This window comes from Amyelois transitella, chromosome 30, assembly GCF_032362555.1.
Source record: "Amyelois transitella isolate CPQ chromosome 30, ilAmyTran1.1, whole genome shotgun sequence".
NCBI classification, from domain to species: Eukaryota; Metazoa; Arthropoda; class Insecta; order Lepidoptera; family Pyralidae; genus Amyelois; species Amyelois transitella.
The window spans coordinates 1409970-1422715 of NC_083533.1; the positions used below are offsets into that span (position 1 = coordinate 1409970).

The 12746-nt window shown below is 34.6% G+C and overlaps 2 protein-coding genes across 3 annotated transcripts; one reads left to right on the forward strand and one right to left on the reverse strand.

Moving 5' to 3' along the window:
• The first annotated feature begins 770 nt into the window (after positions 1-770).
• Positions 771-3313, forward strand: LOC106142076 (uncharacterized). The gene is made up of 2 exons (XM_060952852.1): positions 771-984; positions 1545-3313. The coding sequence occupies exons 1-2, from the start codon at positions 771-773 to the stop codon at positions 3311-3313; spliced, it is 1983 nt and encodes a 660-aa protein (XP_060808835.1).
• Positions 3314-3666: 353 nt separating this feature from the next.
• On the reverse strand, positions 3667-7281 carry LOC106133323 (uncharacterized). 2 transcript variants are annotated; one of them, XM_013333018.2, is made up of 2 exons: positions 6984-7281; positions 3667-5927 (listed from the first exon to the last, which is right to left on the reverse strand). In XM_013333018.2, coding segments are annotated over exons 1-2 (2049 nt in total). In that variant the 5' UTR covers positions 6986-7281; the 3' UTR covers positions 3667-3880. The 2 variants fall into 2 exon arrangements, with proteins under 2 accessions (XP_013188472.1, XP_013188470.1); XM_013333016.2 differs by having other exon boundaries at positions 6794-7281.
• Positions 7282-12746: the final 5465 nt, after the last annotated feature.

A 12746-nucleotide genomic window follows, 5' to 3' on the forward strand; every position in this document is an offset into this window, starting at 1 on the left:
GGAATCCTAAGTTTATAAGCCTATCCCTTAGTCGTCTTTTACGACATCCATGGGAAAGAGATGGAGTGGTCCTATTCTTTTTTGTAATAGTGCCGGGAACCACACGGCACTTAATTTTTTATAAGAGTGAAGAAAAATTCATAGTGTGCCCAGAAATTACATAAAAAAGAAAGGCATGGTCAGGTAGGTGTGGTGACACTCATGCGCGATCACTAACGTCACATACCATCTGCCAATCATAGCGAAGAAATTGACGCGCTCGGCCAATAGCAGCGAAAAGTCTAAATCGCGCAAACAAAAATTTCACGGATTGAAGCATGTATACAATCTCCGATACAACATCGTCGGAGCCGCGGTTCCCCAGTTATGACATCTGGCCTGGCGGAAGATCTTCTCTATGGTGGCGGTCGAGCCGAATAATCGCTCACGCTACAAAAATAGTATTGAATAAAAAATTGGTAGTCCAAAGTCTTCTAATTTTGATATGTATATTTACTATGACTACGGGACTTTATGTGCGTGAATCCGACTTTCACTTGGCAGGATTTCCATAGAGCAAAAAAATTCACACTTTGTCTATGATCTCAATAAAGATATATCATGACAAGTGAAATAGGTAAACTCATAGAATGACGGGAACTATTGACAAATCTTAAAAATGTCGATGGTCTAAGCATGATCTCTTCGAAAGTTGATCATGACAGATGACTTTATATAGAAATTTTATTGCTATAACTTTTTTAATATTATACTTTAATTCGATAGAGACTATGAGAAATCCTAATTTGGTTGTAACAGACGCTAATTTAGACACAATATGTTCTTCGGCCACTGGATTGGTTTTTGTTGTAACAGTCAACAATACTTCTGATAATGATTACAATGTGGACCTTACAGCTGATAAATGCTGCCTATCAATTGGGAATGAAATGAATTGTGATGTTTTACAAGTTATCGGAACATGCGCTGATAGGATTCCTAGAGGTGTGGATGTGTTTAAATCTTATTTTTATCATTTAAAAGATTTTCACAGTTGCTTTGATACAGAATTATAATCATTCATGTGTTCTTATTATGCGATTAAACATATTCATTCATTAATATAATCACGTCTATATCTCCTGACTTAAAAAAAGGGTATTGATTGTAGACGGTTCTCTTTTTATTATCATTAAGCCAAACAGCTGAACGTGGCTTTCAATTACGCCTATATCCCTTGCCGGGCAGGCAGAGCCAGTTTCACTATATATTCTTCATCATAAGTCTGCTGCCTTTAGGGTTTAATCGAAAGTTTTCGAATAACACAGATTTTGATAGAATTAGATTCTACACTGATAATAGAGAAAAATGAGTGAGAGAGAGAGAGAGAGAGCTTCGGTTTACGATGACCGAAATAAAAACCAACACGTAACTAAAAGAAAATCATTTGTACATGGGTGAGGTTGGATTCGAATCAGTACACTGTCATGGACTTTTTTCTTAGTCTTTTTCAATTTCAACTTCATAGTCCATAACTTATTAAACTTTCTGATATTTATTCAAAGGTACAATCAAAACTATGAGACTGGTCGCGCCAATATTAGATCCGTTTGAAAGAGTCGGCCACTGTTTGTTCCATCTTGATTCTAAATCATCACTTAACCGAAAATCTATGAGGAACAGAGTTAAAATAAACTTTGATACCAGACTCGAAAATAAGCATCAGTCGATGATCATACCTAGAAATGTTAGGAATTGCGCAGGAGTTGACGAAGACCCTCTAAACGATTGTCAATTTGTAGATTGCGAAACTTACTACAATGGAAAGAAGCCCTATTTTGATAGAATGTTGAGAAAATGTTCTGAAGTACCAAAGTGTTCATCTCACAATGATGCTCAATTGGTTTATGATGCATCTTCGAACAAATGTATCGAAGTTGCATTGAAAAAAGAAGATATGGATTTTGTTAAAAAGTTAGCTGAAAGTAGGCATAGAACTCCCAAAGATATTATTATTATCAAAAATGTTCAAGAGCCTGTTTCTCACACTGATGAGAAAACCTCTAAAACCAATAAACAATACAAAGAAAGCAAAACGAAATCATTTAACAAGAAATTAAATGATCTCATCAAAGTGTCTATCAACACTAAGCCAGTAGCTGCAACAACTCTCGCTTCAACAGAAATCAATAATATTGATCACAACATAAATAGTGACCTGGTCAAAACAGTGAGTTTTAAATTTCGTTGTTTCAATAACATATTTAAATGCTGTTCAGTAAACTTTCTTGGCATCATAATTCTGATACAATGCTGTTGTATATTTGCCATGATATGCTTTTTCCCAAAACCCTGCGCGTGTATGAATAAGAAAATGATGAAAAACTTTCTGAACTATCGCCAAGACGTTTCTGTTACAACTCCATTGATTGATACTAGTAATATTGATACTGAAACTACTCATTATACTAGTGAGTCGAATGTTGATAAAAAGATCAAATGCTACAAAGCGTGTCAGAAAGATGTTAATATGAAAGGGAGTATGTCCGACGATATTCTTTCAAAATGCATTACAAGAAGGGACTGGAGCAGCAAGCATTTGAAATATACTCCCGAAAAACACAAAACCAATTCGGACATTTGTAGAATTCAAGAGAAATCTGAACACGAGGATGAAAGCGTCAATGAAGAGAAACATATATCTGAAACAAAAGTTGATATAGAAAAAGAGACAGCAAGTAGAGAGAAGGAGAAAAAAAGCGCCCTTCGCAAAAGTATTTTTCGGAAGCTTGGGACGAACAGCGATTCTGATGAGAAAACGTCGAAATGCGATTCATCGGAGAAGGAACTCCAAAGCCATCTGTATACATTCGAGATGGCTGAAGATACGTGTGCTCCACCAGAGAGTGTTAAAAATGTTGAAGTTCCTGAGGCTGATCCCGTTCAGAAGAACACGTTTTCGTTGTCCACGGAGAAAGCCGCACAGGCGGAGTTTTCAAACGATTCCATCGACGACTTCCTATCGGAACGTGGAATGATTTATTTGGCCGGCGACGACCTATCGAAATTTTCATTTAACTCTTCAACTGACATGAAAAGCTCGTCCACATCGGGATCAAGTAAGACTTCTAAAAACAACGTCGTGAAGAATATCCTGTCTGTTTTCCGAAGGAATTCTAAAGTTGCTTCTTCCTCAGATCCAGGAGTTAAAAAGAGTGGTGCGAGTAATTTAGAATTGTTACATATATCACATGCGTCAATATATTCGTCAAGCAATAATGGATCCGATTATAAGTGTCTCAAGAAGGTAAAGGATTCAAGGACCTCTTTGTAATACGTTTAGTTGTATTTTTGTAGTTTTATTAATTAGATAATTTTAATTAGTCTTGTCTGTTTTATTTAGTTCAGTCATTAATAATATCGGTTGTTATTTTATCTCGCGGATAAGCGAATTGAAACGTAGGTATACTTTGGTCGACTAAGCGATAGGCTTGCAAACTTTTTTAGGCGATGGGCTAGCAACCTATCACTTTTTCAAACTCAATTGTATCATTAAACCTTACAACAGCTGAACGTGACCTAGCAGTCTTTTCAAGACTTATAGCTCAGTCAACCACGCAAGGGATGTTTGTTTGTACTTTGATCAAATCGAGCAGTCTCAGCGAAAGGTCAAGAGTAGGGCTTGAATATCGGATCATTTTTCAATTCCGGAATTGAGTTCTGATATTAAGCAATCCAGTTCCGGAATTCCGGAATTCCGGAATTTGAAGCTTCCTTCTAAAATGGCATACAACTATATTATAATGAAACTAAGGGCTATTGTTATAAGTAGAAATAAAAAACCATTAAAAGAGCTATTTACTTTAATAAAATTACTAATTAAATAAAAATTACCCACAGCTCAGATAGACTTCTGTTGGTAATGAAATTTTAAAAAAGTTAGTGCATCTAAACTGTTGTCTTTCAACGAACTTCTCACACGGCTACAAACGTTTGAAACTGCTGAAAACGCGCGTTCAGCCTCCACACTGGTAGGTGGAATTGTTTTTAAATATTCGAAACATTTAGTCAGATATTGACCTCTTCCGCCGCCGTTTTCAAATACCGCCATTTCAACTCTTAGCAAACTTTCCAGATCAATATTTGTTGTTTTCTTTTTACTTTTCATAGTAACTCTTCGTCTCTGAATAGTTTCTTGTAATTTTTGTTTCATACTCATTCCTTGTGCTTCTTCATTCACGTTTTCTTCAGCAGACTTCTCACAGTTTTCTTCTTCCGGGCTTAGTGAATCGTCCAACCTTTTAATTATTTTCACAATTTCTTCTAACATTTCGTTGCTTGTCGGTTTAGAAAATGTCTCACGGTCAAAGTTGTCTTCGTGATAATCTTCTGAATCGTAAAGATACACCAAAACAGATGCTATAGGGAGACGTCTTTCCTTAATGCGGTTCCTAAGGCTTTGTGCCAGATTTTTGCTAATGTTACCGTTTTGGTTACTATCTAAAGACTTTAACATGAATTTAAGAGCTGTATCGGCCGTCATCAAATCAGCGTCTCTCTGACAAAGCGACTCTACAGTTATCTTAACGACATGAAGACTTTCGTGTAAAGCTTTAAGTACTGCTACTGCTTCTTCATTGACAGGCACTACTATGTCTAAGTCTAGAAATCCTTTGGTGATAGCAGACCTGAGCTTTAAAAACCTTTCAATCATATCGCTTAAACTTGACCATCTAGTTTTACAATCAAGAATGAGGTTCAGTTCTTTTCCATATTCTGCTACTACGTATTTTTGTATGGCTTCATTTTTTAAGCTTGATTTTCGTACTGACCTGACCAGCTTTCTAATCTTTTCAATAACATTTTCAAAGTTTAATTGTCTTTTTTCCATTTCTTGCTGTACAGAGGCCCCTTCAATCTCAAAACCTCCAATTTCTTCGTCATCTTCATCGTCATTATCTTCTAATATCTGATCTTCATTTTCTACATATTCAGAAGCAGATATATCAACAATATCAGTTATATCCATGGCCACAAAATCCTCCTGTCTCGTTTCAGTATCACCTCTTTCATTATATTCACTGTTTTCTTTTTTATATAAGACATCAATCACTCCTAACTGTAAGCCATGAGCCAGACAAATTTGATGGTAGCCCTTGTAATATCGCCCCATTTTAACCATAACTGCAGCCCCATCAGATGTTAAGCAAACAACGTCTTTGTCCAAATCAACAGCAAATTCTTTAAGATGTTGTTTCAAGTAATGGTATGCTGTTATTGCAGGCATACTGCCTACAATTCTCACAAGGCCGAGATTTTTGAAGTTATCCTTAAATTTATCGGAGTGTAAATTAACATTCATGTAACGTCTATTGCGGATTGATGTATACTCATCAAGCGATACAGAATATCGTCTTGTTTTATCTTGTGAAATTTGCTGTCGGAGTTGTTTTTTTAAGAATTTGTGCTGATTAAGTACAATGTCTCTTATAGCGCTACCAGACGCCGGCAAATTATATCCACATTTGTGGAAAAGATCTCGAAGGTCTTCAGATGTGCAAAATTTACTGAAAGGAATGCCATCAAGAGCGGCCATCCTTGACACTTTTACAGCCAGCTCTAGAGATGTGTCAAAAAAGGCAGTGATCATTTTAAGCTTTTTTGCTGCTCTGGGCATGCTGTTGCTGGTGCTAGGAGTAACGGAAGTACTACATTGAGTTTCTGATTGAGACAGCAAAAGGTTTTTTTTCTCTTTCAGATCAATAGCGTGGGTAGATTTCAAATGTACATGCAAACCTGTTGTCGCACCACCGTGGCATTTTAAAATTTTAAAGCATAATTTGCATTTACCGGATTGCCCATCTTCCGCCCTAAGAAAATGGTTCCAAACTGATGTGTCCGCTTTCCTTTTATTAAATTCCAAATATTGTGCGGGTTTTGATAGTGACCTGAAAGTAAATAAATTTCTGACTAATACATACTTATAAGATTTCGTATCGATAGAGAAAGAAAAGCTTTGTTATAAACAAATTGTGCCATTCTTTACATATCATGCGACTATATTCTGTAAAATTATACGCCGATTTAGAATATTAGTAGTATAAAAACCACCCTATTCGAATTCTCAAATGAAAACTCAATGGCGACTAAATAATATAACTTATGCCCGCTCTACGCGTTCGTCCGGCATCGCCATGAATCGATATACATTGCCTACTTTGTATGTAGTAAAAACACGGCTCATTTTAAAACGTAAGTAATGTAAGTACGTTAATTCGGCAAAAAGTTCGCCGAATGTGTTGAACGCGGATTAGGTCTACGTGCCGCGCGAGCGACTGAACAGCAGCGCGCGTGGCTCGAGGTACCTACGGCTCGGTTGCTTAGCAACGCTGTCATGTTCGCGCGTGCTGCGAAGGCGGCATGCCTAGCAACACGATAATATTTAGGTGCGGGTGCGGGCGTACGTTATATACGTGCAATACAATAATCAAACTGAGATCTATTAATGACCAGAAAATAAACCTGATAATTGTGTTATTTTTTGCATGACTATTCTGATATACGTTTCAAAACCCAATTTTTTTTGTTATTTAGTAGTAATTCGCAACAAACTAAGCAATGGCCAATGGCCATACATTGAGTAGTACGGAATAGCAAGTTTCAAAAGTTGCAAACAAATAATGCCCGTTTCCGTCACATTCACATTTCACCAATAAGCATATAAATAAAACATTTTACATTGCATGCGCAAGCAAAATCAAGCAAAAACCCTGGATGCTATAAACACCACCAGTAACCACACACGTAGACTTACGGTTTCTTAGTCACTTCTTTTCTTACGACTTTGTTTTTGCCAAACATTAGGTTGTCTCTGCGTCCCGTATATATATTACATACATACGAAGTGAACCGTTGTCGACCAATGAAATAAAATCAATATTTTACTTAAAAGTGAACAAGTATTGAATGTAGTTAATTCTGTAAAATAAGAACTTGAAACTTACATTTTAAATGTATTTATTACACGTTCGATCGTTCTCGTTCGCGTGTGATTCTTGTAACGATCCGTATTCAAATGGCGGCGATGCGGGCGGATCGGCCAAACCGAAGCGACAGTTGATCGGCCGGCGCCGGACGTGCCGCGCTACGCGGACGTGCCGCGACTCAAGCTGCGTTTTTATTTTATTTTTTTTCAATATCGAAATACCGGTTTTGCTCATCCAATTCCGGTATTTACAAACGATACTGAAATATGTCGGAATTCCGGAATTTTGTTAAAACCGGAATTCCGGAGCTCAAGCCCTAGTCAAGAGTACCCTTTAAAGACGAGAGAGGGAACGTAGAAAGAGGAAATATGAGGTCTATGCCAACTACTGCAGAGAGGAAGCGTGGTTCAATTACGTTTTATAAAAAGTGGCTGTGTCTATTGAGGTTAATTAGATTATTAACACATAAAGAAAGTAAGAAAAAATGGTTTATTTGGTACATTAAAATATATCAAGAACGGAAACATTACCCTATAACAACTTTTGTACCAAAATGTGGGGGACATTTTGGTACAAAAGTTGTTATAGGGTACCTCAGCATTTGTCGTGGTATATACCACAACGCTGGTCTTTCGTAGCTGCTAACGTTAAAAATAAAATAATAAAATAAAAATAAATTATAAATTGATCCTGAAGTCGCCATTTTCCTCGATAATTGTCTTTTACGACATACATACATAGCTAGTTTCGGGAATTAGAATTCTTAAAGTTATTATTTTGTATACGGCCCTTATCGTGATGCTAATAAAATTGCAAAATCCATTTTTTTTATAGAAATAAAATCCACAGTAAAATACTTGAATCCGTTTGATACACTTCGCTTGTGAATTTTGCATAAAATAATGATAAGAAATGGTTTATTTTTTGTCTTTTTATTAACTTTTGGGGTTGTTTATCCCTTACCTATGCCAGTAAGTATGTGTATGATGTTAACTGTCTCTTTTATGTAAAAACATACATTGTATGTATGTTATTACATAAAAGAGACAGTCATCACGCCTGTTTCTCATTGAGGTAGGCCGAGACTATGTAAAAACTCTCTCTCATTCTCAACTGTTATGATTTAATTCTTGTGACTATGTAAATTTCTGTGGAATAAAGAAACAAACAAACAAACTGTGTAAAAATATTTCGCCAATTATTCAATAACTTTCTATGAATATTTGCAAAGTAGAGAGAAGTTTCTAGTATTTTTAGCTTATTTTTAAAGTTCCATATATATTTTATGAAACAAACTTTATGACAAGATTAGGTCTAATTAAACAAAACAATGTTGTGTGATCTTTTCACACTGCGAAATCCAATGAAAAGTTTGGAAATAAAAACGCAACTTTGGCCGTATGAAAATGTTGCCACGCAGGCGACTCTTATCAGAAAACAGCGCACAGAATGTAAGTGTACTTACTTCAAATTATCAAGACTTGGTCAAAGTGGTGAAATAGATTTCTTTCGACAGATTTGGATTTTTTCACGATATCTACGAACATATGAGGATTTTTCCACGCTCTCGACCGATAAAATTCGATGTTTTCACGTTCACGACGAATAGATTTGGATTCTTTAAAACTGTCAATGAATAGATTTGGATTTCACTCTCTAGACGAAAAAAAATTGAACTTTTTCTTGTTTCAACTGTATCTAACATCATAACTTACATCTAAAATTTTAAAATGTCAGAGCTAAATCGTCGTCTTTAACAACGGTTTATAACATTTGATAATCTTTTTTTAGCAAGACGAGGAAGAGGTGAGTCAAATTACTTGCTTAATAGTCCTTTAAACAAGATGAAATTTACTATAAAGTATATATATGAGCGAAAACAAGTTGGGAGCACCTGCACTCGACGCGCGAGCTTCATCATTATTCTTAGGACACGAACTAAATATAACGGACAGTCGGCAATAATTAAATCATTTACCTAAATTATATTTTTCTAGGCTCCTCCAGCAGCGGTAAGATAACAAGATTATTAGATTGGCATAAGTCCGCCATTATATCCTACTAATATTATAAATGCGAAAGTTCGTATGTCTGGATGTCAGTATTGATGTTTGTTACTCTTTCACGCAAAAACTACTGAACCGATTACGATGAAATTTGGTGTGTAGGTAGCTGAAGACCCAGAATAACATATAGGCTACTTTTTATACCGGAGTTCCCGCGGGATTGATAGGGTTTCCATGCGGACGAACTCGCGGGCAGCCTCTAGTAATATGTACATCTTCTAAATCTAATGACTGTTTTATATTTTGTTATATGTTTTCTTCTTTTTATGTGCAATAAAGAGTTGACAAACAAACAAATAAGATCAAATTTTTAATCACGGGGATGAATGAAAGCGGGTTAAGTAGTTAGATGAAGTAAATGTACTTATATGTAGGGTGTGAACGAGAACATAGGAGTAGGAATGCGCAGAAGCACGTCCCTTGGGCAAATCGGGGACGTCCTGGCCAAAGGTCAGGTCAAAAGTCCCTGAAACCGACGAAAAAAAAACATTAAAAATGTTTCATTATATTTTTTTGAAAACGAATGTTCCTCCTAAGCAACATTGCCTAATAATGTCAATGCTCAATAAATTTCTTTATAAAATTATTATTTTAATAGATATTGTTGATCTACTAGAATAACGCATATTTATTTTTGTTTTACAATTAGGAAGGTGAAGCGGTCTGTATTATAATCATGTTTAATTTATTAATTTATTTCATTCTCTCAGATTGATATTCTAAATCTATAAAGAAGGTAGATGAAAAAAACTTATTTTTAAAAGAATATTTTCATGTTCCTAGATTTCATGTCACTTAAACACTTTGGGGTAGACAGAGCTAACAGTCTCAAAATGACTGAAACGCCACGTTCAGCTGTATGGCTTAGTGATAGAATTGAGATTCTAATAGTGACAGGTTGCTAGCCCATCGCCTTAAGCAAGAAGTCAAAGTTTATAAAGATTTTCCATTACTTTAACATTCAGCGCGGAAAGAAACTTATATATAAAAATATTTTCTCCAAATAGCTTTTAGATTTTTAATAAAATATATTGATATAAGTAAGTTTTAAACTTATTTTCCGAGATACTAACACAACGATACTATATTTTATAATAATTACTTATATACAAACATCCAAGACCCAGACAAGTCAGAGAAAGTTCGTTTCTCATCATGCCCTGACCGGGATTCGAACCCGGGACCTCCGGTTCCAGGAGTTACCAGACAGCTTACTGTAGATTTAAATGTAACATACATACATATAATCACATCTATATCCCTTGCGGGGTAGACAGAGCCAACAGTCTTGTAAAGACTGATAGGCCACGTTCAGCTATTTGGCTTTAAGAATTGAAATTCAAATAGTGACAGGTTGCTAGCCCATCGCTTAAAAAAGAATCTCAAGTATGTAAGCCTATCCCTTAGTCGCCTTTTACGACATCCATGGGAAAGAGTGGAGTGAGTGTTCCCGGCACCAATACAAAAGAGAATGGAGTGGTCCCATTCTTTTTTGTATTGGTGCCGGGAACCACACGGCACCATTTAAGTGTAACTTATGTTTTTAGGAAGGAGACGCTGCTGTATGTATAAATAAAATTATGTTTTTAGAGTAGATATGAATAAGATTTTGAATTTCTAGTTCGTATTTCTAAATCGGCCTCTGTGGTCTAGCGGTAGTGTGCTTGTCTGTGACACCGGAGGACCCGGGTTCGAAACCCGGCCAGGGAGCCATCTCATCATGAGAAACGAACTTCCTCCGATTGTTCTGGGTTTTAGATGTTTATCTGTATAAATATTTATTATTTAGCATCGTCAAGTTAAAATAACAAATAAATACCTAGTAATGGGATCAGATGATGTCAAGGATTTAATTGTATTTAAAATACATTTATATTACAAAAAAAATAGATAATAATAAAAAAATGCTCATTTAAATCCTAAATGTTCTTTTAATATTATATTTCAAGCCCGCTCCTGATGTAAGTCTAATTTTTTTTATTATTATTTTATTATATATACATTCATACACACATAAAATCAAGCCTCCTTCCCGGAGGGGTATTAGGCAAAGACTTCATTTTTCCACTTGCCACTTTCACTTAAATTTAAAATCATTTTTAAGTGAATCAAACGTGATTTTAAAAGTATTTATTATAAAATATAGTTTCAGAAGTCTCCAACTAAATACTTCGAGGCTAACTCTGTCATAATTATTTAGGTTCATTGGAAGAAATCCTAATTGGGATACATATGTCCGCCATTGTTCATATTCTTCTAAATCCAACGGCTGTATTATATTTTTTTTATATGAATTTATTTTCTTGTGAAACAAACAATATGTAATAATCACCTATTTTAATTTAATATACTTACTTATATTATTCATATTTAGGCAGAAGGTGCAGCAGTAAGTATGACTTCTGGTCAATTTTTTTGCTTAAGAAAATTTTCACTTCAATTTCATTTTCATTAAAAAATTACAGCAAAAAGTAAAAATAATTTCTTTTCTGTCCGATACAAATTATTCAATTTACAGTGTAGCGGGAGCAATGATTCGACTCTACGCTAAAACTTATAAATATTATTAAATTAAATTAAATTTATTTACACATTACGCTCTCTCCAATCATTTCTACGCCACAAAAGTAATTTTTGTTTTTCACATTTGCTTATATACATTTTTAAGCTTTATCAAACAATCACACATATTATCAATCATCATACATCAAACAATCATGTATATTTATTCAGTTTGACCCCACATAAAGTTCTCTGTCAGACCCAATGGTTGACTGGTAGATAATGCTTCCAGCATTAAGTCCGCCAATTGTGCTATAAATTTGTATTTGGTGCAATAAAGTTTAAATAAATAAATAAAAAATATTTAACATACCTTTTTTTTTAAATATTTAGCCGCCAAAAGGTGAGGCGAAAGTAAGTTCCACTCCTATTATTTATACAATTCATATTTATTACAAGTGTTGGGATTGGTCAGTGACATAATAACAAAAAGTAAAAAAATGTATAAAAATTATTTAACATTCCCATATCAAATTTTTTTTATCACCTAATCTGTCTTAGTATGGGAAAGTAAATCTTATCTTATCTAAGTTATATATGTTTTTGAGTATGTTAAAAAAATCACACTAATAAACATAATATTAGTTTAAAATATTTTTAGCCGGAAGGTGAAGCAGTAAGTATTTACTATTCCTGATTAATTTCAACGTCTATATCCCTTGCGGAGTAGACAAAATCGACAGTCTTGAAAAGACTGATAGGCCATATAGCTGTTTGGCTCAATGATTAAATTGAATTTAAAAATAGTGAGAAAAATTGGAGAAGTATCCAAATTGGTTTAAGAAAAAAATAATTAAATCAACATATTAACTACAAATATGAAAAATAATTTTACCAAAAAAAAAAAAAAAAAATTGGGTTAATTATAAATTGCCTGATGAATTGAACTTAAAACAATTATTTTTTGAATCTTGATGCGTTGAGTTCTAATTTTTATAAAGGTAGAGAATTGGCATACAGCTATTTATGTGTTATTTTTTATAGTAAGTCGGTACAGTATTTGCTAGAAACGCGCGAAGTAAATCTTTCAATCACCTAGAGTAAAAGATATATAAATCCGTAATACATCATTAAATCTTCATTTGCGTATAATTATGTTTCTTCCATTCCCTATCGGAATCCGAAAAGGCCAAAAAAAGCTCATGATTGATAG

What these genes read in the sequence shown, in the direction of transcription:
- LOC106133323 (XM_013333016.2), bottom strand. Translation starts at nt 6,840, where the DNA reads ATGTTTGGCAAAAACAAAGTCGTAAGAAAAGAAGTGACTAAGAAACC. An exon ending in AAAGAAGTGACTAAGAAACC is followed by an intron (nt 5,928 to 6,793) that starts GTAAGTCTACGT and finishes ATTTACTTTCAG; the next exon opens with GTCACTATCAAAACCCGCAC.
- LOC106142076 (XM_060952852.1), top strand. Translation starts at nt 771, where the DNA reads ATGAGAAATCCTAATTTGGTTGTAACAGACGCTAATTTAGACACAATA. An exon ending in CGCTGATAGGATTCCTAGAG is followed by an intron (nt 985 to 1,544) that starts GTGTGGATGTGT and finishes ATTTATTCAAAG; the next exon opens with GTACAATCAAAACTATGAGA.